The sequence below is a fragment of the Tetrao urogallus genome (genome assembly GCF_951394365.1).
Source record: "Tetrao urogallus genome assembly, chromosome: 7".
NCBI lineage: Eukaryota > Metazoa > Chordata > Aves > Galliformes > Phasianidae > Tetrao > Tetrao urogallus.
The window spans coordinates 20900457-20928385 of record NC_136820.1 but is presented as its reverse complement, the minus strand read 5'-3'; the positions used below and the strand labels follow the sequence as shown (position 1 = coordinate 20928385).

The 27929-nt window shown below is 49.4% G+C and overlaps 2 protein-coding genes across 3 annotated transcripts in view; both read right to left on the bottom strand.

Annotated features, from left to right (window-relative positions):
• Positions 1 to 13989, bottom strand: part of IGF2BP3 (insulin like growth factor 2 mRNA binding protein 3) — a gene marked incomplete at both ends in the record, with an annotated part of 100320 nt that extends 86331 nt beyond the window's left edge. For both annotated transcript variants that reach the window (XM_079538253.1, XM_079538254.1), the window contains 2 exons: positions 12934 to 12994; positions 13815 to 13989. In XM_079538253.1, the coding sequence (XP_079394379.1) occupies positions 12934 to 12994; positions 13815 to 13989 (236 nt within the window). The remainder of the gene's footprint in view (positions 1 to 12933; positions 12995 to 13814) is intronic.
• A 3385-nt stretch (positions 13990 to 17374) lies between these two features.
• The window catches only part of TRA2A (transformer 2 alpha homolog), a gene marked incomplete at both ends in the record, with an annotated part of 38044 nt that continues 27489 nt past the window's right edge, over positions 17375 to 27929 (bottom strand). Inside the window, one exon of the mRNA XM_079538121.1 lies at positions 17375 to 18078. Coding sequence (XP_079394247.1) covers positions 17375 to 18078 — 704 coding nt within the window. The remainder of the gene's footprint in view (positions 18079 to 27929) is intronic.

The following is a 27929-nucleotide window of genomic DNA, read 5'->3' as shown; positions in this document are numbered from 1 at the left end:
TTCCCATGGACCAATTGCAGAGCTTTACACCAGCTGCAGAAGCAGATCTAGACCAAAGTTAACGTACAACATCCCTGCAACATAAGATTGTGCTCTGGGTTAGGGATCTCTAAGGAAAAGAAGAATTACTTAGTTTCAAAAATCTTGATGAACTGAGATACTATTAAAAACGCAGAGAGGTAGAAAGAAATGGTGCAGGACACTTCAGAGTCATTTCTAAAGGGAAAGAGGGTCCAAAGTTTTAGGAACTGAGATGCCAACCAGACGCCTTGCTTCGTGATGCAGTTGCTAGACAGACTCTACAGCACTTCCATCTGCCTGATTTCCCACCATTACATTCCCAATTTGTTCACCCATGAGACTGTATTTGCAAAGAATATTGGAAATGCCTTCCAGATTCCTTACATCGCCGTTACCACATAAGCATAACACATTTTGGCTAATTTCAGGTCAACTTCAACTGAAGCAAAGGCTATTCATACTCAGGTTAAGGTGACTGTATGCTACACATTAACCATTCCAACACACTTCTGCATTGAACATTATAGAAGGCTTGAAATAAAATAGCAAGAGGTGTTCTAACTCCACCACACACAGCATGTAACTTCTGTTGTATAACATCAAAAAGCGGGGAATTATTTGCTACTTTTTTTACTAGTAAATTCCTGATTTAAGCCTCTCAGCCCGAGGGCATGCTGCATGCTCTAGAGCTTAACTTGAGAGATGCTTTAGGTGTTCAGGGAACACAAGGATGCATCACAGTGCACACCCTGCTGCAGCCTCACAATTTCACCCCACACATGGACTTATTATTACTATATATATATTATTTTATTTTATTTTTTAAGAAAAACCTCTCTGTCTCTCTTTGACTATTCTATAAGAAAAAAAAAAAAAAAAAGACAAATTAACATCCAATTCCACCGATTCTCAGTAAACGAAGATCTTTCTGAGGGTCTGAGAGATGTAGATAGTACTTTCTGGAGCACTTAACTTCAAGAAGCTCACATGCTGTAACTAGAATACGACGAAAGTCAGAGCCAAAGGGAGATTGTAAGTGTACGTATGAACTTCAGCTAGCAGATGGGCTCACTAGCATTTCCATGATACAAGAAGGATATTTAAGAAGTACTAATTACTTAGACGACTGCCAGCCTGCTTATGTGTTGATGGTTTTTTTGCAGTTGGATTTATTTATTGTTGTTGATGGTTTAAGTTTTAAACCTATTAATTTCCTCCTTATTACTGTCCACCCTTCAATCTCAAGACAAACCAAGAAACATTTAAAATGCAATGGCGAAACAGTTGGCTTTTAAATCCCCAAGACTGAGTTAACAGGAATAGATTTGAATTCATATCTTGCCAGGCTTACGACACTAGATATGTCCAAGTTGTCATACATTTCCTATTACTATTGCTTTAAGTAAGATCTTCCATCTCAAAGGATTCAGTGTAACAAACCTCAATGACAACTGAAAAGTTTTGTTTTTTGCAAATCAAACCTTTGAAGTATAAACTGATGCACGTAACCAAGACATCAACTCCTATATGGATGTTTTAGTAATTATTTTACTGGTCTGCACACTGATCTATCCAAACACCAACAAAAATTAGTAAGGGCAATTCCATGCCACCTTAAAGAAGTTAAATGACAGTCGATGACATAATACGCCTCTCAGAAGCAGTACAACCTGCGAGTTATGCACTTCCATCACCAAACCTTTTTTCCTTCTTTTCCGATTGCCCTCTCACAAAGCAAGTATCATAGAAACTGACCACTGTGCAGCTTGTCATCTTCTTGCTGACCGTCACCACGTGCAAGAAAAGAAAGCCAAATAAATCAGTCTCATGGCTTTCAAACAGCACTGTCATTTTCCTAAATTAATATTTTCTGAAGAATTCCCTACAAAAGAGAAAAATCCCGTTCAACCACACATAAAATATGTGGGCAAAGCAGTACCACACTTATTTCACAGCTGCACTTTTAATCACGATTGTTACGTGATTACGTGAAGACAAAAACTGCATGCTCTGCCCTCAAGAAGTTCAATTCTCCCATGTTATGGAGCACTGCCTTTCAGCTAGGGTGCAGTACTACATCATGCACAGAGCTTGCATGCATGCATGATTTTACACATGTGTTGGTCTAAAAACATTAATGGAAAACACGGCTTTGTGATTTCCATGTCTTTAGAACCAAATTTGTAAAGTACTACCTACACCACTTCCTCTGTGAACACAGATCCTCATAGCTAATGCTTTTTTAAATTAAGTACACTGTTAATTTTACCTTCATTAAATGCTATTTTTTAAGAATTGCCGAAGCACCTTCTGTGCTTTCACCACAGCAGACCTGCTCAGCACATAAAGGGTTACTATGAAGGCAGTCCCTGAACTTTCACACCAGCCCTTCACCACGGCCTCCGAGTATCTGCCCAAATGAAAAAGCCAGTAACTAAAACACAAGTAGTGAGAGATCTTAAGATATGAAAAAAATTGTCAAATTGTGAAATGCCACAGCATCAAGTTTATGCTTACAAACACTTGCATGTGAGAGGCATAAGCACATTTTCTTTGTTAACCTTTACATTTATTAAATTATTTTTCCACACCTTTCTAATACTATAAAGTCCCCCACGATTGTGGAAGTTCTATGAAAGCACTTGTAGGAGAGCCATTTAAATAACCTTTTAAATAACCCCATTATTTTTCATTTCCTTCTTCACAGAATCCTGAAAAAAATCGCTTGAGGGTGGTCAGCATCAGCTTCTTCCACTCTCACTGCCCATTCAAAATACACTGTTATGACCAGGGAAAGTTTCTGCAGTCCTAAAGATTGCACTGTACTCACAGTGTAGCCAACAAACATTTAAACTATTTTAGTTCACTCTGCATTAAGCCAAGCATTGTAGATTTGAATAAAGCCAAAAAACTGCATACCATACTGCAGCTAATAACTCATTCATAAGTATTTTGTAAATTATAGTTTATGTAAATTATGAGTTTATGATCATTAGAAGCAAGATTTGCCTTTAATAACTTGTTTTCAAACACAGTATTTTGAGATATTTAAGTCAAGAGAAGGAGCAGAGTTTGTATGAGTGACAATGATAACTCTGACCAAGGTTACATTATTTAGCAGTTGATTGCTCCAGATTCAGTCTGTACAGAGATCTGTGAGCTTACTATCACACCAAGACAGTAATTACCAGCTTTCTTGCAGTTCTGCAGTACAGATGACTGAGAAGGACGCTGACATCGGGCGATGCCTATCCCCTGTTCTATCACAAGTTGCCATTAGCGAGCACGTGGCTTAGCACAGCTCAAACACCCCTCACAAAGCTCTGAAATTCAGCTGTTCCACATGCACCTACATGTGCCCAGCTACTGAGGACCGAAGAAGATATTAAAGGAGGAATAGAGAGCAGAAAAAAAAAAGCTTAGAATACCAATTACCAGAAAAAAAGCCAGCATAAGGAAGACAATGATTCCATAAGATAAGCATTCACCACAGAAGGAAACCGTTCTTCCCTGCGAATCACGGCTCACTCCCTCCTAACACCAGTGCCTGTACATATTCGTTTTTCTCCCCAGCATCACCCCTCAAATTTCAGCTCATTTTGAATTCCTCTTGCACCACTTTCATGCCATTCTGGGACTACAGAGTGAGACAAAGAACCCAAGTAGCCTCACCTCCCCCCTGCCTCAAGGAGTGTTTAAGGGTTCCTAAACCATGTGCACATCATGCACAGGGCACTGGGGGGTTCTGAGCTGGATGTCAGAGGAGCAACAGCAGATCAGAACATCCAAGTTTTGAACAGAATTTCCCAAGTCTTGCCTTTTATCATTTTATTTCTCCATTCCTCCCCCCCCCCTCCCCCCCCTTTAAAGGGTATCACCCAAGGAGACCCACTCAGCAGTGCGAGGCAAAGCTCCCTCTCCCAGCAGCTTTGCAGCGCACAGCCCAGCACCGTTCCCACCACCACGCAGCTCAGCCGTTAGCACAGCTTGCGCCTCCATCCCAAAAGCCACGTTGCGGAGCTGCCGTGCCCAGCGGAGCAGCGCTCTGCAGCATGCTGTCATGAACGCTCGTGCAGCGCTGCATCCCGCAGCCGGCCGGGCGCTCAGAAGCAGCACTGCCATGCCACAGTGCTGATCTCAAGCACCAAAGCCAGTGACAGTTCAGTGAGTGAGCTGTGTGGACAGGTGCTGGGAGCACAAGCGTTGAGGCAAAGAGCAGCGTGCGCAAGCTTATTATTTACCAAAGAGACAGGCAAAATGAATGCAATTTTGTGATTTTACTGGAGCTACTCAAACACAAAGGGAAAGCAATCTTTAACTCAGTCCAAAAGGACCCTGCAAATTATAATGATAAATCCATCTTCTGCATTTATCCTCTTAAGTCTTTCTCCAATACTACTTTCAGTGAACAACAGAGCTTCACCTCCATGTGGACAAATCACATGCTATGCACCTGAGAGGATAACTCCACTCACAACTTGTGTGTAACTGAACAACCGCCATCAAATCTGGTTGTACAAAAGGTGTGTAATCTGCCACTCCAGCAGAGTTCACAGTTCTGTGCATAACAGGAGTACATTCACGTGTGCACAGGCATTTCTTGTTTAAGACAGCAGCCGGGGCAAAAAGAGATTGGAAATCACATTTCTTTCAGGGAAAAAAAACTTCTCAACTGCATAATGGGAAAATGAAGTCTTCTAAACAGAGATATACAGCACAGCTCAGGAAAACAAGGTGAGCAGCAACCCAAAGCATGGTGCCAGGATTTCACCATTTGGTATCAGGAGTCAGAGCACCAAGCACCAAACCTCACATTTAATGAAGAAATGAAGCAAGAACTAATGGTCACCTACTGTGACTTAGTTTTTTAAGGTCTTTTTAAAAAAGTTCTTGTGCATCTCAGGATGAAGCAGTATTAATAGAGTGAAAGCAGTTTTACACCACTGCTACAAAGCACCAGCATTGAACTCAAGAGAAATTTAATGCTGAGCATGCAGTACTGCAAAGAAAGAAGAAATCTGTGTTCAGGCTTTAAGAGCTGTCCATTCCTCCTTTATTTAGCACAGGTTATTAGAATCAGCTTAAATACCCATGCTGCATCATAGGACCCTTCTCTTCCTTCAGTACATGTTAGTATATCTACAGAACACATGCTCAACTACACGCTTAATATCTCTTAATGTACTTGAAACTGAAAAATAATCTCAATTGCCATACAGCTTCAAATACCTAGTAGCTCTGAGGGGTACACGTTGCTAAAAAAGTATCCTACATGAAAATCTTTCAGAGTCCATACAGTCAGTAAGGAATGAGCAACAGGGCAGTGCGGCTGTCCTGTCAGGGCCAGAATCCCTGCAGCCTTGCTGCACAGCAGCTCACACTGCCAGCACCTGAACCCATGGAGACCAATGCTGCTAAAGGTTGGAGAAGCTCTCGATCCCAGTTCTGGTTTTCCAAAGGAAAACATGATTCTTCCAGATACCACAGAGCCTCAATGAGAAGACCCACACATCCTTGATGGCACAGCAATACCCATCTGTGACCAACCAGTGCGCAATACTTCTAGACAAATAATGTTTTCTCCCCAAGTGATGTGCCTGCAGCTGCTGCAAAACTTTCACTGGAAAGCCATCTGAAGCACTTCTACCAGAACTCGTAACCAGAAAAAGAAAATATGTCATTTTCACATTATCTTGTCTCTTATCTCAGATTAAACTACTGCCTGAATTCCTCAAACATCTACCGAATATATTTTTCAAGTAGTGTCCTGAAGACACATTGCTTTGAAATTCTTACTCTAGAAGTCAGAGAACAAATTGAACTGTTCTTATGTGCTAACTGGAGAACCACCAGCACATCAAGAGCCTTCCACACATGTGTAAACCAAATAGTCCACTTGATGGCTGAAAACAAATTCCTTGATCGGCCATGTAACAGTTCTACAAATAAAACCCACCAAACTACTGTTAGTAGTTTGGTGGGTTTTATTTGTAGAACAGTAGTTTGGTCTTTTGGTTTTGGTTTTTTGGGGTTTTTTTGTGTGTTTTGTTTTTGTCTTTTGTTTTTCATTTACTTATTTTAAAGGGATACCTTTCCCTTTGCCAGACGATGCACGTATGTTCCTGGTACAGCTGGTGCGCGTTTCTGCACCGCAATACTTCAGACTCCATTAAGGTGCAACAAGCTCCATTTTTAAGGGAGAACTGACAGGGTCTGTACCTCTTAAGTTTTTAATCAATTTACCAAAACAAAGCTCCACTATTTTCAGAGGGGAAAAATGTAATGGACACTCAGTAGAGACTACGTATTTTAAAATTGCGTTCCTAAGGTTCAGCTGAGCATGAAAGTTAATCTTTCAAAAGTGAACATTCATCTCTGATTGTGTTCAAGTGTGCTAACACTAGCAAAAAGAGAAGAGCCACTGCCAATAACCTTGGCTGTTTTTTATAGATTCCCTGGATACTTTTAGTAAATCTCTCCTTAAACTGCACTGATTTTACAGTAACGTGCTTTTATAACATACTTCTTACGTATATATATTTTTACACACGCTATATATACATACACACACTTAGAAACATTTCCCAGCATTATTTCTGACCAAGCTGCACTCACATTTTTTAAGTCTCGAGATACCCCCCCCCCCCCCCAAAAAAAAAATCAAATGGAATGAGGCCCATCCCACCTGAAGACCTTTCATTCCAAGACGGTTTCAATACTTAGTCCCATCTCCAGGAAGTATCAGATCCTTCTTTCACTTATGTTGTTATCTGTGCTCCAACCCAAATCTGAACTAGACTAACAGTGCTGAATGTCTCATGTTTCCTGTTAGAGTCGGTTTTCCATTCAGATGAGAACAAGGACAATTTAGGGTGATGCTGGTGAAGAGGCAATCAACTAAGAGGCACTTTGGTGTTGGGGTTGCACTGCCCAGAAGACGGCCCTTACACTGCAGGTTTCTCTTATGCAAACTGCTTTGAAAACACATTTCAACAAAATAACAATTAACATTATAATTGAATATAGTTTTCCATATCATATTTCAGTACGCTTATGAATAAAGCACCTTTCTCCTATCTGTTTCTTACTGCTGTTTTATGTTCAGTATGTTAACATTTTCCCAAGTATTGACCCTAGCAGCACATTTGATTTGCCAAGTATAAAGATATCTAACTAAAACACAAAGATCTTCTTTTTGGCCAAATGTGTGTATCTGTCAACACCAACTAATACTGCTGATTCTTATTTCCTCCTGTTTTTCCATCTTTCCAATCATTTTTTAAAAATTATTTTCATTTTTAAATTACCTGAAACATGCCCAAACACTCTTGCTTCTGTACAGGAACTTCCCAAAGGCAGATTGCTTACGTTGTAGGTAATAGGAAAAAACAACTGCCCCTAAAGTGCCCACTCTGATAAGTGAGCCTCAGAAGACTGAGGAGCACCTAATCTGCTTCTGCGCAGCACAGTCCATGCCAAGGGTCCCCCCACAGTTTATCAACAATATTGCCTTTATTTGGACAACAGATTTAAGATTTGTACAGCAAAGATGCAAGATAGAAATCTATATAAATGTGTATTCTCTGCACGTCCAGGGAAATATAAAAGTACATGTGTGTGTGGATGGAACCCCCAGTACTTCTGGTGATAGCATCACCTATCTAGACAAAATAAGGAAAAGTTAGGTTTTTATCCTAGCAAACATAAAACTTTGTACTCTGCTTCAGCCAAGAGAAAGAACACGCAGATAACCATGTTGCATACAAAAACTGAGAGCATGCTTTAGAAGAGAACTGCACTGCAGAACCCTGGCACTGCTGAATGCATCAACCTTGCTCAGGCTTTTCCACCTATCCCTGTCCCTCTGAAAAAGATGAAGTTATTCTCCTGATATTTTATAACATTTATCTTTTTCCCCCCATACTCCACCTATTTTCTTGTTTTAAAGGAGCAAGTTTCAATTAATTTCAATTTCAAATCAAAACTGGCTCAAACTAACGAGAACAAAAATCTGAAGTTTGTGCCACACGACACCACGCCTGCCTCATTGGGCACAGGACAAAGCCACCAGAAAAGAGCTGTACTTGTGCTCCACACATTATCAGAAGTTTGGGAGGAGTAAGCCTTGAAAGTTAAAATGTCTTTAGTGAGAGGAACAGGCTTAGGGAGGTAGGATTCATTATGTGAGCCCTGACCATGGCTAAGAAGGTGCATTTCATTTCTGCCTGTGTCCTTGCTCAAAAGCATTGTGGGAAGCTCTATGTTTTCTGTTAGAGAGATAAATGCCAAGCTCTTCAAGATTTTTTCAGGTCAAAACTGAGCATTTGAAGTCCACCCAAAAGCCAGCCAGAAGCTATAAAAGGACTCCAGCACTGCAGAGTCCTAAGCTCTGCACTTGAAAGAGCAACTGATATGAATACCCCCATTTTAAAAAAATACCGCCTTCAAGGGCTCAAAAAGGTGCAAAAGGGCTCCCATTACTCCAACAGTAAGAACAAAAAGAAAAATTGGGAATTTTTAAATGTTTCCTATTTAAACTTCACTACTTTCGCATTACTCTTCAAAAAATGCTATTTTTCATGCCTTCCCTTCAGGATTTACCAATCTACATACAACTTAATGTCTGCTACAGGTATGCTTTCCCATAAAGTAATAAGAGAATGAAACTGAGTTTTCAGGGCACAACTTGGGGGATGTATTTCCTGTATTTTAGCTTATTAAAAAAAAAAAAAAAAAAAAACCTGCAGCAAAAAAGGATATATATATATTTTTTTAAGTGATGAGATAGTATGAGTAGTTGTAAAATATAAGTGTTCAACAACATAAGAGAACATGGTCAGCAAATAATTTCTTGTTCTTGCCGTCACAACTTGGCCATACAGGAATCACAAGAGTTACGCAGGTTCACATTTTCTACTTCAAGAGTGAGCTTTCAAACAATTATTTATTTATTAAGAGGGGAAAAAAAAAAAAAATCCCTGCTCACATCTGCAAGTAGAAGTGTGAGAACAGAGACTAAAGCTTCCAATTTTAAATCGCGCATTTTGACTTTCCGCTCTCTAAAATGCTGATCCGCACCCAGGCGCGGCCTCAGCCTCGTTCCACAGAAAAGGGCACGAATACAGTTAATGAATGACATTTTCTATCACATCTCCTTACATACAGCATGCTTAGCCTTGCTTTATGTTTACAGAAGCAAGACTAAAAATGTCTGCCACAAAATTATTTTTAAATACCCATGACTGCCGTAGCTTCCCTGCATAGGTTGGCCCTGAAGCCTTTTCCCACTGCCCTGCGCACACAGAAGACACAAGCCCTAATTATACTAGAAATTAGCAACTGAATCCGACAGCACAGCGCAAGGCTCCCACAGACGGGTTTTGTGAGCACTTTGGGGCCTGCTGCCCTCAGATCAGCCATCACCCGCTTGGGTGTTACATCAAAGGAGGCCTCACCCACGTGGCACACCTCTGTCACCTCCTCTCCTAGAGAAAGCCCCTCCAGCAGAGGGAAAGGGAATTTATTTTCTCTACAGAACAAAGGGCCCCCAGAGGTACGGTTAAAAAAAAATTAACCTCCAATCAGAGAAAACACCTCCTCATTAATGCAGTTCAGGTGTCACGAGTGATTTAAGCACCTGGAAGGGACGGGAGGTGGGGGGGGCCAGCACCAGGTGCCCCCATCTGGGGTGTGATGAGGGGGAATGGCACAGCCCAAGTGACACAGGGCCACGTCAGCGACCAGGCACAGCGCAGGCGGCCTCGCGAGGTGCCAGCTGCTCCTGCCATGCCACGAGGCAGCACCCGAAGGCGTGCCATGTGCTGCTCCGTGCTGGCCCCAGGGAGGAGAACCGGGCCAAGGCATGGCTGCCACAAACCGTGCCCTGCGTTCCTTGGCGGAACACGAGTGGCGGGCGGGATGATTGCGATGCCTCCACAGAGTTTTGAATAAAGTGACCTAAACCTTTAAATATTGCTATGGCCTTCCCTCTGTGCAGAGGGGTCCGAATGTAGAATTTCTGCATTCCTTTCACATTCCCTTGAGATTTCCATAGTAAGTCAGAAATCTACGCTGAGCTTATTAAAGACTTTGCACCTCCCCCGAAATAATTCCCCACCCTTCTATCAAGAAAACCTTGACCAGGCCCCTTCTTTCAGCACAGCCCTTGTCTTTAAATACTTCCAGGGGGAGGGGAGGCAGAGCCATACACAGGCCTGCACAGCAGGTAGGGAGGCAATTTTGCAGGCCTGGGTGTGCCCACTCCCAGCGTGGGGATCCAGCAGAGGCTGGAATGCAGCCACCCCAGCCCTCAGTCCCTCTCCACCCATCAGCATCATGGCAGCCCCGGCCTATGGCATCCTGACCTCCTGCGCATGACAGGGAGACGGATGGCCAAGCACTCGGCCTTCCCTCCCACCCTTCCCTGGAAGGACACCCACAAACCACCAGTGGGAGCCATACAATCTTAAAAAAAAAAAAAAATAAAATAATAATAATAATAGAGGAATTTGTGAGGCAGTGAGCTGGAGCTCCCCACAAAGCAGCCTCACAGTGACCAGGGGGCAATACAACAACTCCAATGCACCACAAACCAACTTTTGCTCTTAAGAAACATCACTTGACCCAACTTAATTGTACGCTCACAGGGAGGGACAGGTTTGGTGTATTCGCCGGTGCTGTGAACAGTGCCACTCCTCTGGCCGGCTCGGAGGCAGAGGAGCACATGAGGCCCCATGGAGGCCCAGCCAGCACCCCCTGCATCAAGAGATACGGGGGTTGCAGGAAGCTACTCTGAAAACACGTTAACAACCAGCCTCACCAAAACGCCAGCTTAGGAAGGCCGTGCTCTCACACATCTCACCACTCTACATACACACCCAGTCAGCAATGTCTGGAGACGCAAAAAAATCCCAACTTTTTGACAACCCCCCTCCCCCCCCCCCCCCCTTCCAGTCCCATCCCCAAATGGAAGAGTATCCTACGTCTATAAAAGGAGCAGGAAAGGCAATTTTACTTACGGAGGCCACTGAACAAATTCTAAATGGGTTTCTACATTTGATTTTGGAAGAGGAGTAGTAGAAACAAAGGGGAAGGAAGTGCAGCTATGAGAAATGCAAGTTAATTTTCTCTTAAATGGCAGCGTAAATCGGAGCTGTGTGTGCTTTAACTAGTGAGGACTTGGGGAGAAACAAGGCGGCTAGGCTGATACAATTGTATCTGCCTTTTTTTTTTTTTTTTTTTTTTAAATCCTATTGCTATGCCCATATGTAGGCTGGAGAAGTGCTAAAGTCCAGTGCAGCCCTGTTCCCAACCCCAGCACAGACAGATTCACACTGGTGATAGCTGGGAATTCACAAATACAGGAAGGCACCAACAAACGTGAAGAAGGGACTTTTACACTAATCCACATCTGACAGCAGCTCGGAGAGCAGGAAAATACACTGAAGCACATTAAACAGTAATACAAAAAAGTTTGGGGAGAGGAACACAGCAATGTTCAGTTTGCCTCTACCATAAGCAAAATAAATTTGTTTTCAACAACGTGAACAGAATAATTTGTGCAAGCTTAAGATAAATAAGAATGATACGCTCATTTATTATGGAAATTGAGAGGAAGTGATCAGTCCTTACGTGTCCCACGGACTCTTCCTTCTTAAACATAAAAATATTTTCCCTCCACAATAATTTCTTTTTATATACAGAAGACCTGAAATGCAGACTGCTGCAAACCAAAGCCACGTATCTCGCATAACAAATGAAGGAGCGCACATAGTACATTAATTCCCAATTAAAAGAAATACCAAACGCAACCACAATGATCAGCACACTGCGAAATGCTCCAGAAAGGGTTTTCAGTTGTGCTTTTTTTTTTTTTAATGCCCCTTAAATAGATCAAAAATCCCCCATCTTTCCCAAGCAAAGATTTCCTCCAACACCTAACAGTGATTAAACTTCAATTCCCAAAGCAACCCATTACTACGTTCAAATTCTCCTTTTCCAATCAGCTATTTTCAAATGACCGTGCTTTAAAAATGAATGCTGAAATGGCAGAAGCCCCTCTCCCCCAAAGTTCCACACAGATGTACTTCTCAGATCGAATAATGGAGCTCAGAAACAAGCACGTGCAAAGTTTAGTGCCTTTTGCTGGTATTATCTGGTGCACGCCAGGTTCCCTGCAATCTAGCATTTGTGGCTGAATTGCTACAGGCAGCAGAAAAACACCGCCCTGCTGTATCGCGAGTATCGCTTCTGTACACGAGGCCCACTAAATTACTACCCTGAAAAAAATTAAACACGCATTTTGAAATTAAGGACCCATTAATCCAGCCTTTCTTAGGAAGAAGTCATCCTCCTGCTGCTTCACTACACCGACTCGAAGGAGATACAAACCCTCTTGCACACAGATAGTCAAACACAGCTCTGCACCGCGTGCCTATAAAACGCTCTGGACTCCAACATGGCAGGAGCAGAGATGTACACAGCAGCGTATTTACACGACGCGTTCTGCTGCTGGAGCTCATGTGCTCGCTGCTCCACAGCCCCTCACTCTGCAGCTCCTGCTCACACACCGAATTTTCACTCCTTGAGGGAACTTTAAAATCTTACCAACCTTCCACCATTGCAATGCAATAACCTGATCATTTCACAAAAAGGCCTTTTTATTTTCTTTTCTTTTTTCTTTTTTTTTTTTCTTTTTTTTTTCTTTTTTTTTTTTTTAATACTACCCTGCTCAATGAAATCCATAGAAATACACGGGGCCATTAGGCACAGAACAAGCTGCGGGTGTAAGAAAGACATCCCTTTATCTATAAGGATGAGAAACCCAAGCCTATGCAATTTTTCAAATCACTTATCACTAGGGAAACGCAAAGGGAATTAACAATAATAATAATGAGAAAAAAGAGAAATTACCTTTGCCTTTTAGGGACTGAATGCTCAACTTCTATGAGTTTCCCGTGCAGCTCCACTTTACCTGCGAAGAACAGAAGGGAAAATATTGTAGAGCGGCCGTGCGGCTCGCGGCGGCGCGAGGCAGCAAAGCGGAGCGCAACACGTTAGAGCCCATTCATCGGCCGCGGGGCAGCGCGGGGCGGCCCGGGGCGGGAACAAAGCCGTGGCCGCGGGCCGCTGCTCCCGGGGAAGGCGAGAGGGGCTGCGCGGAGCCGCGGGCCTCCAAGCCGGCCCGGGAGCACGCAGGGAAAGCGGCCCGACCGCGGCGGGGCCGCCGTTCGCGGAGGTTCCGCTAAGCAGCTTCACCCGCTGTTTTTATTATTATTGTCATTATTACGTTGTTTGTTGGGGTTTTTTGTTGCTGTTGTTGTTGGCGGTTTTTTGGCGTTGTGTATTTTTTGGGGTTTTTTTTGTTTTGTTTTGTTTTGTTTTTTTAATTCACAAAAACAGGATGTCGGGGCCGGGAGCAGGAGCGCTGCTGGAGGCGGTGATGGGTGCGTGAGAGCGGCGAAAAGAAACCGAAATAAATACCGGGCGGAGCGAGGGGGGGGGGGCGGCGGGGCTCCCATCTCCCCGCTGCGGGGCATTTCGGCGGGCAGCCCGCGGCCTGCGCCGGGCCGTGCCGAGGGGCCGCGGGGAGGGAATGGGGGAGGGGGGGCACCGAGGGCCGCCCGCCCCCGCGACGGGCCCCGGGGTGTGGAAAAAGCAGGGGGCCGCGGGCCCGGCCCTCCTCCGCTTCCCCCCTCCCCCCCCCCGGGGGCCGCTGCCGCGCCGGGGGAGTCTCACCTGGGCGCGGGGGGGGGGCAACGGGGGCCGTCGGGGGTGGGCGCGGGGCCGCTCACCTGAAAGCGCCTCGATGGCCTTCATGGCCCAGCTCTCGTCGGGGCAGTCCACGAAGGCGTAGCCCGTCTTCACCAGGAACTGGCCCGAGAAGGGGATCTTGGAGTCCTTAAAGAGACTTTCCAGGTCGAGCGGGCTGACGTTCTCGCCGAGGTTGCCGATGTAGAGCTTGTTCATCTTCCCGGCGGCGGCTGCAGCCCTCGGCTGGCGGGAGGAGGTGGGGAGAAAACAAAACGCGATGGAGGAAGGAGAGAGAGAGAGAGGACGGGGAGGATAATCGGCTCCGCAGCTCGCGGCCCTCCCTCCCTCTCTCAAGGGGTAAAAAATAAAACGAAAACGAAGGCGAACGGAGCCCTAAGTGCGTGCCGTGCCACCCGGGCGCATGGGGGGCCGCGGGAACAGCCGGCGCCGGGCCGCGATGGCGGGCTGCGAGAGGAAGAGGAGGAGGGGAGGGAGGGAAAAAAAGTACTTTTTGTCTTTGCCCCCGAGCCCCTCCGGCAGCAGCGGGCGGACTATGGAAATGTCACACTACGTGCGCGCAGGCACCGCCTCTCGCTGCAAAAAAACACACAGAGAGAGGAGGGGAGGGGGAAGGAAGGAGGGAGGGAGTCAGAGAAGGGAAAGAAAAAAAAATTACTTGAATATTCCGGCTTTTTGAATGAGCCACGTGTTCAAACTACAAATCAACTTCTCACGTGAGGAATCCCGGCTCTTCAATTAGCGAGCGACTGGGCCGGAGTGGGGGGTGGGAGGAAGGAGGAGGAGGAGGAGGAGGAGGGTCGGGGTGAAGGCCGAGGGGAGCCGGGCGGGACGGGAGAAGTTGAGAGCGGAGGGCGGGGGAAGGGGAACGCGGAGCCGGGTGGGCGCAAGCCCTGCCCCCGCCTCTGCCCTTCCGCCGGGGGGCCCCAGCCACCCGAAAAGGAGCGAGTGAGAGGGGTGGCGGCCCGAGGAGGGAGGGGAAAAGGCACCGCAGTGCCCGCCCCCCGCCCCGCTCCTCCCCGCCGGGCCGGGCCGGGGGATTGGGCAGCGGTGGCGCGGCGCGGAGAGCCCGAGGCGCCGGGAGGATCGGGGGGGAGGAAGAGGAGGAGGAGGAGAATGAGGATGGGAATGGGAATTGGGGGGTTGGGGGAGCGGCCGCGACTGCGTGCTGGGGGGCTGCGATGGGGCGGGGGGCTGCGCAGCCCCTCCGGAGCCCCATCTGGTAATGGTTGTGCGATGCGGGCGTTAGGGGAAGGAGGGGAGAAAGGGGGGAAAAATACAAGAGGGGAAAAAAAAAAAAAAAAAAAAAAGACAAAGGGGCGGAGGGCAGCGGGGGAGGATGGGGAAGGGGAGCGGCGGAACCTCGCTTGGGGCACCGGAGCCGGGCCGGGGGCACACAAAGGGCCGCGGCCCCCTCCCCCCAGAGCCGTTAGTGACTCGGTCGGGCGGGCACGGCGGGGGGCTCGGGGCGGGGGGAAGCACGGAGGGACGGGCGGGGGGCCGAGGGAAGGCGCATTCAGCGGGGAGAGGAGACGGAAATGAGAGCCGGGCCGCGCTCCGTGCGGTCGTCCAGCGGGGCTCGGCTCGCCCGAGGGAGGTGCGTCCCTTCCCGCGCGGCCCCGCACGATGGGAGCGCGGCGGACCGCTGTTTTCCCCGCGCCGCGCTCGTTCCCACGCGTGCCGCAGCGGCCGCGGGGCGCAACTTCGGCACAACTCGACGGGGCCGCTCCTTTGTTCCCCGCGCTCCGGGGGCATCGGGGCCGCTCCTTCCCGAAGCCATCGTGCGGGGCCTTCCCGCGGCCGCGCAGAGCGGCCCTCCCACTGTTCGCGGCGGTGCCCGCGGCTCCGCCAGGAATCGGGATGGGCGAGCGCGGCAGCTCGGAGCCGGCTGGAGGGATTGTCGGCTGGGCTGCGCTCATCGGAATTTAAGCACTACTTCCGTTTTGTTGGAAATGAGCAAATAATTCTCTTCATCTTCCCCCCCACCCCCTTTTTTTTTTTTTTCCCCCGACTGTATTAACCTCCTCCTGACTCTTTAACGCCGGCTGAGGCATTTCCCGAAATGAATTTGTGTTTCATCGTTTCAAACGTTATGGCGTCATTGAAAGAAACAATTGTGTCAGCCGGGTGCAGCCCCCCGCCAAGCGCCCCGCGCTCGGTCGGACCCGGGCAGCCATCGGCCGCCGTCCTCGAGGCTTCGTTGCGCCCTGCACGAATTCGATCCGTGCCGAATTTCCCAGCGCTGTGCATGTGCTCGTTCCGCCATGGTTGGGCTGCGGGATTTCCTCCGGCCGCCAGCCGGGCTGCGCCCATGCAGTGTCCTCTTTTGCGGATGTGTTTGCTGGGAGATCTACTGTAAGAAATGAAGCTTGAAAGTCCACAGCACGATCGCAATCGGATGGCTGGGAAAAAAAAATAATGCAGAAATAAAACCCCGTTTATTAGCAGTCCCTTTCTTTTGCTCCTCTGGAAACATCTCGCTAATAAGGCGGAATGTTTGTCTCTAATGCTCAATAATACGGAGCTTTGTTTGCAAGAAGTGTGGGTTGGGTAGCGGTTTCGTGAGTAAATCCGAAGGCTGAAATGCCAGAAAATAAAGGAGCACCCGGTGGAGCGGGGGTCGTGGTGCGGAGATCCGCCCTGTACAGAGTAGGCGGGCGGGCCCTCGTACGGCGATCCCCACTCCGCGCCGGCCCGGGGCAGCCGTCGGGGCCGCGGCTCCACTCCCACCCGTGGGCGGCCATCGCCACTCGTAGTAAAACGGCGCGGGGCGTGGCGCGCCGCCTCTTCCCATTGGCCAGCGGACGGCCGAGCGCGCCGCTGCGCCGCTTTCTATTGGCTAAAGCGCCGGCCCGCGTGGCGCGAAAGAGGGGGCGCGGGCGAGAGAGAAGGGGGCGCGGGAGCGGGGGGCGAGGGCGGGGAGAGCCGGTGGCGGACCGGCCTTTGTCACGCGGTAAGTGCGGCCGTGCCGGTGAGCGCGGCGGAAAAAGAGGCGGCGGCGGGCCCGGGGATGCGGGGCGAGCGGCCGCCGATCCCCGGTGTACGGTCCCGGCTTTGTCTTCGGACCGCGCGCCGCTCGAAGGCGGCTCGGAACCGGGTACCGGGCTAGCGGCGCGGCCGGGCGGTTGGAGAGCGATGAAGACGGAGAGCTGGAGATAACGCTGCGGGCGGCCCCGCGCCGGGTAGGGCGGTTTTTCCAATAAAGCAGAGCCGCAAAGAGATCGCCTCGGTGTCTGTGTGACTGTGCGGCCGGGAAGCCACAGAGACTCCTTACTTTGTAATGCGGCGGTCACGCCGCGCGCAACCGAAACGATGCAAACCCCATTTCTGAGCGAGTGTTCCGGTGTGCAGAGCGCGGTGCCTGTGGCTCAGCACGGAGCTGCGTGCTCAGCTCGGAGAGCAAAGGTTTTATTTCTTCATTCTGTACGGTGATCTCAGGCTCCGGGTTCTGTTGCTCGGTTTATCTCCTTTTCAGCTTTAAAACATTCGCAAACCGATCGTACAAAACCAAAAATCCTCTCACGCGCATTTAAAACCCAAATCCAATTTGCAGTCACGTTGGCACGCACCGGCCGTCAACTTTTTATCGGCTCCGACTCCGCTGGGCGCAGCCGCGTTCCGAACGGGGCTTTCCGAACGGCCCCGCTGCGACGGGGCACTGCGGCGTCCGGGACGCGAGCTCTGCTCCCGGCGGTGGCGGAGACGGGAAGAGGGAACCCCGGCGGGCGCTGCCCGGGCTCCATCCCAGCCGGCGGCCGGAGCCCTCCCCACGTGGCTCCTCCGGCCCGGGGTGCTCCGCGGGGCTCCCGCTGGAAGCGCGGGGCTGGAAACGAAGCGCGGCTTCGGCCGCGGGACCGCTTTCCCCCGTCGAAGGGGGGTTAACTCGATTCGGGACGTGTTTTTTTGCTCGGCTTTTGTTTTGTTTCGTTCGGGTGCGTTCGGGAGAAATCCGGCTCCGCTTCCCGCTTCGCTCAAGGAGCTCTTTTAGCCGAGGGGAAAAAAATATCGAGGGAGGGAAACGGGGCAGCAGCCCGAGCGTGAAATCCCCGCGGAGAGAACAATGGGCGCCCCGCGGCCCCGCGCTGGGTTCCCGCCAGAGCCCGGGCCGGGGGCTCCGCCGGTCCCTCCGCGCCGGGGGAAGGTCGGGGCCGGGAGCCCCGCGCGGGCAGGGCGGGACGCCCCCGGCTCCTGCCCAGCAGTCGTTAGGCGTTCGGAGGAGAAGTCTTCGTTTCTTTCTCCACAAATGTTGGTATGGCACTGCCTCGGAGGAAGCTCTGTAACATTTTTCTTTAGATATTTAAAAAAGGGGGAAAAAAAAAAAAAAGACGTTATTTTGAGTTCCGATGGTTTCTTTAGGTATTTTGTAAGCACGATTGGAGATGTTAGCTGCTGGGGTTTGACAGAGTTTACTTTTTTGGTTGTTTTATTTTAAATTGGTTTAATATCTTAGCAGATATTTATTCCTTTGCTGGAGGTTGATAAGAGCTCAGCCCCTCCCCGCTCCTGTGATAGTTGGGGTTGATTTTGGTTTTGTCTTTTTACAAACCCAACCATATTTGTATGGTTTATAACATCCCAATAGCAAGGCAACACCCCTGAAACCAGCTTCAACTCAGCCATTAATCCACATACCCTCTGGAGAACCAGCTCCCAAACACTTCTGTTGAAAATGCCCTTTCCGTTCACAATATACAATTTCATATTTGCTCCTTATATTTTTTTCTTGTGCTCAGGAGCGACCCAGTGCTGAGAGCTTTGGCTTTTTCTTCCCATTCTTTGGACAGCTTAGCCCACAAATTGCAGAGCCCAGGGCCACCCCACCGCCCCTCCTGCACCCCAACCTCCTTCCTGCGTCCTTCTGTCCTTCTTCATCTGCCCTGAAATGAGTTCTGCTCAGTGCTCTGTGCTCCTCACAAAGCCATTCCCCAGAGCTGTTTGCCTTGTGCTGTGCATTACCTTAGTGCATGGCTCATGGCTCTAGGTAGACAAACGTGGGGAACTTTGATGAGGGGAGATCTGTTTGGATGGTATTGTCAGTGCAAAATGGCTGCACAGCCATGTGAGGGGAGGAAATGCCTTTTTTTTTTCTTCTTTTTTTTTCTTTGTTGTTTCCTCCACCCCCCCAAGTTATGGGTTTCTGACAATTAATTAGCTAATGAAGTTTGACCTTTTTTTGTTTTTTTTCCTAAAACACTTTATGGTTACTGAAAAAAAAAAAAAAAAAAAAAAAAAATTAATTTAAAAAAGAAAATGGGAGCAGCTAAAACTTGTACTAAAAAAAAAAAAAAATGTACTGAAGTGGGAGCAGAGAAATCAGCATAGCCCAGCAGTGCTGTGCATCCCCAAGGCTCCAGCCTGGGGAAATAAACGGCAGCCCCAGTGCAGCCAGCCAGCCCCACTCTCTGCTCATTCATTGCCATTTTGAGGATCCACTTGCATCTCAGTGGGGCGATCCCTGATGCCACTGTGGCACAGAAATGTATCCCAAACTAAGAAGCACTTTCTACTAACTTTAGCCCCAGGTTTTTCTGCAGAAAATATCTTTGGGTTCACAGCAGATAATTTGTTTTAATTATTACCTTTCTTTCTTTGTTTGTTTTCTTTCTTCTTTCTTTCTTTCTTTCTTTTTTGGAACAGTGAACAGTTTTTCTGCACATTCAAATGTTTTTCAGATCTTACTTAAACTAAAGTTTGCAAATCCAAGAGGGAAACATGAGAGAAATGCCACATTTAGGTGTGGCGAGAGGCTGTTCGCCGTGAGCGCGTTGTAGGGCATTGTGTGAGCGGATCAGGGCTTGTGGCAGTGGGGCTGAGCTCACGGAGCGCGCGGGCACAGTGCTGTGATGGGGTCACGGGGCCAGAGGAAAAATGCAGCTTTCTTGCATCAGAGCCATGATAAAGCCCCCGCCCATACACACACATCCACGGAGGCGTTCTGATAGGCAGCGGTTGGAGGCAAGGCTCCTATCCACCTTCCCGGCCACAATGTAGCAATGTAAGAACAGAGGCAAGTTGTGCCACCAACTAAATGCCAATGTTTGTTTGCTTTTGCTCTTTGGGTGAAAAAAAATGAAATTATCCACAATATTCTATTGTCTTGCATTGAGCATTGGATCCAAGGAAATTCGGGAGTGTTTCGTGCCTCCTTCCTTCAGCTTTGTTTGGGTTTATGGTGCCAATAAGGCTGCATCCCAACACTGAATCCAGGTGTGGTTCAAGTCAAAAGAGCGGCGAAGTTTCTTCTCAAAACAAAAAAATCCAAATGCTGGTTCCGATGGCGATGAAACGCAGCCTTAATCAAAATGGGTGCTAAAGCTCCTGAATGAAACCATGAAACTCCAGAAATTCTCCTTGAATTTCCCCCAGCGCCTGCAAGATAACGAAAATACAGAACTTTGTCTCTTCAAATCAAAATAAAAACAAAATAACAATAAAACAATCGAATACGTGTTTGTAGACAATGGTTAAGTGAAGACGCCTCCTGTCAGAGGCTCAGTCTAACTGAGTGATGGAATATGCCATATTCCCAGCCCACAGTTCTCGTTTCAATGGCAGCCGTTGCGTTGTTCTGAGCTGGCCCGGCCATTGAAAGGTTCCACCCAGCTCCATCAGGCTGAGGGTAGCAGGGCTTGGCCAGGGGCTGCAATGGGGATTCAGGGGGCCTCTGTGGGGATCTGGGGGAGATCCATCCCTCAGTGGGTCAGCGTTTGATGTTTCCACCTTTGCCCTGTCTCGTAGGGGCTGCTCGTGGGTGCGCAGCCATGCACCGGGTGCCAAAGTCCGGCTGTCCCAATCATTGGGAAAGAGGGAGCAGCCCATGCTCCCCCTGGAACACACTGTTTCTGTCCCATGCTGCCTTCACACAGCTCAGGAGCCCTTCTGAGCAGGAAAAAAACCCACAACAAATGGTAGCCAAAGGGAATATTTCGTTTTCTCTATAAATTATGTGTGGAAAAGGAACGAAAAATATATGAGATTTCACACCTGAAATCCCCACCAGAACCCTCTCCTGTTTCCTTCTGCTACAAATAAAGTTGCAGTTGATTCTTTCAATTCTCATACAAAATATTGTATGTCTTTTTTTTTTTTTTTAATTATTATTTTTTTAATGGTAATTCCTTCACGCCGGGCACCTTGCAGTGGGCTCCCTGCCACCAGGAATCGTGCCGGTGCCTGTTGGCAGCCCCGCAGCACAGCAGCAAGCCAGGGCACGCTGTGCTGCAGCTGTGGGTCCAGCAGGGAGGTGCTGAGCTCCTCGGGATCCGGGGCTGGGGGTTGTGCTGCTGCCCAGCCCTCCAGCAGGACACCCATGGCCCAGACTGCAGAACCTGGGCTTGCTCGTGGGGCGGGGGGCACAACGGTTGTGTTTTTAAACGAATAATGCAGAACTTTTCTTTGGGATTCTCTTCACACATTGCGCTTGTGGGGTTTGTCTCCTGCATTAACTGGTTCTTGCTAACCTGTTAATTTACTGCTATTAGTTTGCTTACACAATTTCTGGTTTTTATTTGAATTTTTTTTATAGTTTTCTGGTCTCAAAACCAGCTTAATCGATAGTACCTCCTTTGTTGTTGTTCATATTCTTTTTACACACTTAACAGATTCAAACATTCATGAATCTTGCCCAGGCACCTCAAAAAGTAAGAAATACCATAAGAATCAAGGAATAAAGACAGCAGAGCAGAACAAAATTTTGGTTTTGTTTTTAGTATGAGACATGAGGCATTTCTTGCAATGAAATGCTGAGATACAGCACTTACTATTTTCAGGAGCGGCATTCCTTTCCACGATCCTTTCTGTATGACCCCTGCAACAACACAGGAAGTAGTTTCAGGCACAGCAGAGCTCTGTACTTCTGCCCGCACTGGAACCAACACCAGCAGAGAACCGAGGGGCAGAGGGATGCCTTTCCTTGCTCTACCATGAAAAACCACATCACCTTTAGTTGCTATTTTAAATTCAGATCTATTAGCAACTAAACTAAACCTAGGAATCCACACCAACGGAGACTATATTAGCACAAATCTTAAACCCATTCCATCTGTGGGCAGCGTTCCCTTCTCACAGTGAGGTTTTATCCTAAAACGAAGGTGGGGTCCCGTGGAGGACTTCTCCCTTCTGACAAAGCTCAGCAACCTTCGGAGGAGATCAGTGCACACAGCGCAGGGCAGCGCCATCCCTGTGGCTCCCACAGCCCTTCTGCAGGCACCTTCCCTGGGGATGGGAGATAGTCGCCTTTCTCTTCATCATGGCTCAGTATCTGACAAAGAGCAGTGATGAGGCACCTGGGAGCCAGATCTCTGCTGTTTCAGCAGGTGGAAGGTGGCTTTACAGTCACCGTTTTAAATGTACAATTCACATATGTAACGTTCCACTTCGGCTGTGGAGGTTCCTGAATAGAGATTGTTTAGAGATTTGTGCTAATAGATAAAACCTCCTGGATTTAACACACATACAAGCTCACAACGTGGGTCCCACTGCTATATGGCCAGGCCAGCAGACCTTGCTCCAATGCACACTGTCCCCACAAAGTTGGGCACTCTTTGGAGGGAGCTGAGCCGATCTACCTCCAGCTGAGCAAGGGGGAACATTCAGTGCAATGATCCCACCAAAAATTGAATGGGGAGGCTTTCAGAACAGGTGGGCTTTCAGAATGGGTGGGTAATGCTTCCCCTCCTTTGTTTCCTGCCTTGGAGTGCAGCAGCTTGCAGCTAAGGAAGAAACCTGCTGGAGGAGCTGAGCGAAGGACACCTTCTGCCGTGGTGAGGGTAGGGGGGAGGCATGGCTGGAGCCAGAGATACCACGATGGCTCCGTGGGGTTCGGGTTCCCCAGCCCGTCCCTCCTCCCCCTGGAGGAGAGCGGCAGCTACTGGGGCAGAGGCTGGGGATGAGGCAGCCTGGGGACATCATGTCCCCACCTCTGGTTTCTGCCCTCCAGACAGTGGTCTGGGGGGGAACACGGAGCTTGTGGGATGCTGGGACGCTGTAGTGAAGGCATAAGACGGGGATAAATCAGCAGCAATTTTTGGTTTGGAGCAGCGGGAGAAGGGAAGACACCAAGATTTCCTTTGCGCTGACCTCGTGGAAGGTGCCCTCACCTCTCCACCACTGCCTGAAAATGTTCTAGCATGTGCATGCTTTACATTAACAATCGGCTCTATACATATTTAAATAGGGACATTATTAAGCTCGTGCCTGTTCAGACATATGCCCCTAGCAGGGGTGCTGGCTTCGCTTATTTTCTTTGGCTGTGGTCTCAAACAGGAGGCGGCAGAGCCAGAGCAAATTGTGTACGTGTGGATCCCAAAAAAAGTGTGTTTTACATACATGTGTTGCTACAACACAGCATCCTTCCCGAGAGCTATAGGTGAACCTGATCCTGGAGAGAACAGCGTGCTGTGCGATGATGATCAGAGCACTTCCTTTTCCTGCAGCAAAAGCCCAAGGGAGAAGGGCAGCGGCACAAAGGCAGCACCCACGAGAGCCGTGCCCGCCTGCACTCAGGTCTCCACACCCCCCGGTTCCTCGCTGCTCACTGGGCATGGCCACAGAACCCGGCTCTGGGGAAGCAGATCTTGGTGAGCAGCCCTCTCCCTACTCAGCACAGGTGCCAGCTCGGTGCCTGTCCACCCACAGGTGGATGCTGGGGATGTCACACTCGCTGCTCCCTTCTGTGCAGGGATGTCACAACCCGCTCCCTGCTCTCACTTGCTCTGCTCATAGCATGCCTTTCCTGTTTCACCCAATTTTTCTTCCTGCCCCGCTTCCCTTTTTGGCTGCTGACCTTCAGCTCCCACCCTTCCTCCAGCTATGCCCCCTGATCCCCCTTCTCCTTTCCCTCTCCTCTTCAGGAGTTGTGCCTCCATCCCCTGGCTGCCCCGCACTCACTTCTACTCTGTGCTGGTTCTATGGCACACATGTACATTTTGCTGTCCTGCCCCACACCAGAAGTCAGAATTTAACATCTCTGATCAGGATTTCCATAAACCAGCCACATCTTGGGAGCACCCAGCTTGCAGACTTCCCTGGTGCAACACTGGTCCCCAAATACCACAATACTTAGCACAATAAACTGCAGGGGAGAGCATCCAGCATAGGTCAGTCTCTCTTTGGGGCAACTCTGTGAGAAGGCAGAGCAGCAGCAGAGCACTGGGAGACTGCTTGGGTCTGGGGTTGTATTCCTCAAGATCAGTGCTGGGGGGTCGCAGAGTGGGGACACAGCGGTGGGAACACAGTGGCAGGGAAGTAGGAGATGGCAGTGGGTCCAAGCACAGCAGACACAGGGCAGTGGAGTGACGTCGGGTGCAGCAGATGCAGAGCCTGGTGAGCAGCTGTCGGGGTGCTGGGCAGGGGAGCACTGAGCCCGGCTGGGGAGGAAGTGAAAAGCAGACGAGATCTTTGTGGGTTTGCAGCAACTGGTGGCTGACAGGAAGAGCCAATTCATGCCGGCATGAAGGGAAGAAGAAAGGAGAAGGGCAGTAGTGAAAATCCACATTGTTCACTTAGATGCCTAACAGTCGCTCTGCTGCAGGAGAAAAACAATTTGCTGGTCGCAAGAAGGAAAAGCAAGCTGTTTCTGGAGCACTCAGAAAATGATGGGTGCTCCTTAACTTACTGCTGTCAGCACTTTAAGATAGCAGACATCACCCCTATCTTCTCTGCAGATCTCTGCTGTTTTGAAATTTTACAGGTTCCCTGGTTAGTAACTCAAAGGTTACCAGCTCGTATTCAGCAAAGCACCACTCAGACAGGTTCATCCCACAGCAACTTTGCGTAATGAGAAACACCACTGTGCAGGAGGCAAGGAGATGGCTCTCAGCACTGCAGAGCAACCTGGGGCTCTGAGAGGAGAATGCTGGGATCGAGCAGAAAGTCCCCTTCCAGGCTGCTTCTTGCCCAAGCCCTGCACCTCCCGTTCCTGCGTCCTGCTCAGTCCCCAGTCCATGGCTGGGCTCTCAGTGTGGCTGAACCGGGCTCCTCTCTCACTGCGGCTGTTCTGAGGTTCTCCCACTCCATGACCCACACCATTCTGCTCTGCTCCTTTCTGCATCTCTGTAACTCCCAGGGTGAGCTCTGACCTTCCCCTTGCTGCCTTCAGCCCTGCTGCTTCTTCCCCTCTCCCCGTGGTGCTCCCACACCATCCAGCAGAGTAGTGGAAATTCCCCTTATCACACCTTCCTCCTTTCTTCCTTCCTTCGCTGTGCTGCAGTCTCTGGAGCTCAGGAATGGCGCCCAGCTTTGTCCCCACACTCAACGTAACCAGCCCTTCTGTCTCTCCCCATTTACAGGACGCTTTTTTTCCCTCATCTTTGTGAAAGAGGAGCTGAATGTCGAGCAGAGCCAGTGCCAGTTTCAGCAGTGCTGCAGAGAAGGGCTGCCTCCCCAGCCTGGGAGAGATGAAAGCAGAGCCTTCTCTGAGTCTGAGCTATTGCACCTAATGAAATTTGGGACATTCTTGGGCAGCTCTTCAGATTTCCTCTCATTCCTCATGATTAGTAGAAGATCACAGCAACTTTTTGAATGGGTATCATCACCACAAGCGGGCTGGCCGCGTCCCTCAGCGAGCCAACAGCTCATCAGCCAACTCAGAAAGCAATTGACAGCCATAGAAGGCTTCAGCCAGGAGCTGGGGAGGAGCCGAGCCCCGGACACGGCTGTGCAGCCATGGGGTTTCAGAGCTCCCCTCATGTGGGGCCGCCGCTCAGCTCACACCATGGCTGCTCCCATCCCAGCTGCCGCAGCCGTTCACCGCCGCTGACGTGCCCGCAGTGAGGGGCAGCGAGGCTGCAGGGCACTGCTGGCAGGACTAACGAGCTAAAAGTAGAAAGCAGGAGGAGACCGCAGCAGGTGGCTTCAGCGGGCGGGAAAAATGAAGGTTTCCATTTCCACATGCCACGGAGGATGGCGTTAGCTATGTGGGAAGGGATTTGAGTGGAAATCCTCCTGCCGCTCGCCTGGCTGTGGGCTGCTCCCTGGCGCCAGGTGCCTCGAGGGGTATATTTGGCAGTTGGATTGCTTTTGTAAAGAGCACGATGCCTGCAACACCTGGGGTGGGCTGTGCTTCAAAGACGGCCCGGCTCATTTTCCAGGGCAGGAGGGGAGCTCTGGGAAGGATTGCTGCAGGCTTGGAGCAAGTGTGGCCATCCAGGCACTGCTGTGCTTTTATGGGCACAGGCCATCTGATGAGGATGGCCGAACCTTTCTGGCTGCATTCAGGAGCTGAAATAAATGAACACTAAACCCCACTCTGCCCCGTGTCACAGCTGCTGAGCCCGGGGAGAGAGCAGTGTCCTGCAGGAAGGCAGCAGGATGAGCTCCTCGCAGGCTGCCTGCTGCTGCACGGGTGTGTGAGAGCTGCCCACATCCCAGCAGAGAGAGCATTAATTGCTGTGTGCATCCCCTTAACACAAAGGGCAAGAAGATGCTGCTGTGTTTCCCTGTGGCAGTTTTCCTCCTCTTGTAACAGCCTTTCTAGGGGGGTCTTTTCCACGACAATGTCTGAAGGAGCTTCTCTAGATCTCGGTGGTGCTCACCTCATTAAAAATCTCTTGTATCACTCACGCTTTCTATTCCTGCCCGTCTCCCAGGCTGATGTCAGCGCTCTCCCCAAATGTACGTTTCATGTGTGAGATACTGTGTTCAGAGACTGCTCAGCACACAGCCACCAGCTCTTCTGATGGCTCTCCATGGGGCTCAGGCTCAGGATCCCCTGCAGAGGAAAGGGTGAAGGATTGAAAGCTTTTGGTTTCAGATAAGGTCCCATTTGCCCATTTCACAACACACTTCTGCCAAGTCTTCATTCAGCCAGTTCACCCACTCCCTGCTTTGTGAATGATCCATCCCTATTATCAACTTAATTCTCACGATTCCTACTTCCTGACTCCTCCTGAGCATTAGGAAAGCCACGCACGCCTTCCCCTTTGCATACAGCAGGGTAAGACCCCAGGAAGCAGGATCCGTGGCCTCAGCCTGGACCTCAGCAGGGGAGAACTACACAGTGAGTGTCCACAATGGAAAGATTGTAAAAAGGATAACGGAGGAAATAACGAGGCAACCATTTGCCTGCTGTGGGGAGTTCATTTTAAAAACAGGCATGTCTTTCACAGGGCTTGCCATCTCCCAACTACCTGCCCCCATCGATTAATTAAACTGATTAATGACATTTGCAGAGGAGACTCACGAAAGGGAGATGAGGGAGCAGCTGTCCCTCTGCCTCTCCCTCATCGCATCACTGCATGGGAATGGGGTTGGGACTGGGTAAAGTGCCTGCAGCCCATATCCAGCTCCCCATGTAGTCTGGCTTGTAGCCTGATTCAGCCCAGCTCCAGCCCCATGTCCAGCCTGGTTCAAGGCATACCTGCAGCCCCGGGGCACAAGGGCCCAGCCCCGCTCTGGGGTATGTAGTCTGCAGGCACTGCTAGGTGCCTCGCTGCTTGATCTTTCATGGATCCTTTCACAAACTGCCCATTGTCTTCTAAACAAAGGATAATGAGAGAAGGGAGGCTCTCATCCTTGTCTTCACAGCCAGAAAAGCAAGATGCCACACTCTGAGGTTAAAAGCGAGCTGAGGCAGGAGCTGAACCACCATGGAGTGACTTTGTCCCAGCACAGACTTACCAGAGAACATCCTCAGCCAGACCAGTGTCTGGTCCAGCATTCAGCTCCAGTCAGGCTTTGTCATCCTGTATTTTGAATACCTGTTTTTCTTGTCTGCTCTCTGAGAAGCCCTAAGGGGTCTTTGCTGCATGGGCTCCTTTCCGGGCTGCAGCCAGATGTCAGATACACTGTAGATGAGTGCCTGGAAGTCAAGATTTTGAAAGATGTATGTTAACCCCAGAACAAACCACTGCACTTTAATGTTCCGCTCTGAGTGAGAGACCAGAACTGGATGTTTGTTTTTAGCAAAGCCTTGTGCTCACTGCCTTCTCCCTTGAAGATCAGGGGATAACATAGCAAAGTTGAATGCAGCGTCCACCCCAGCTGCAGTGCTGGACCCGTGCTGCAGGTCCTGCACAGCCATTGTTTTGTTCATTGTAGACTTGTGAAGGAAGCTTCAGTGTGAGCAAGCACTTGTCTCCAGCTCCACCATCACCCTTTTTTGCCTGCCTGCCAGGTATTTCTCTCAGCCCCAATACAGT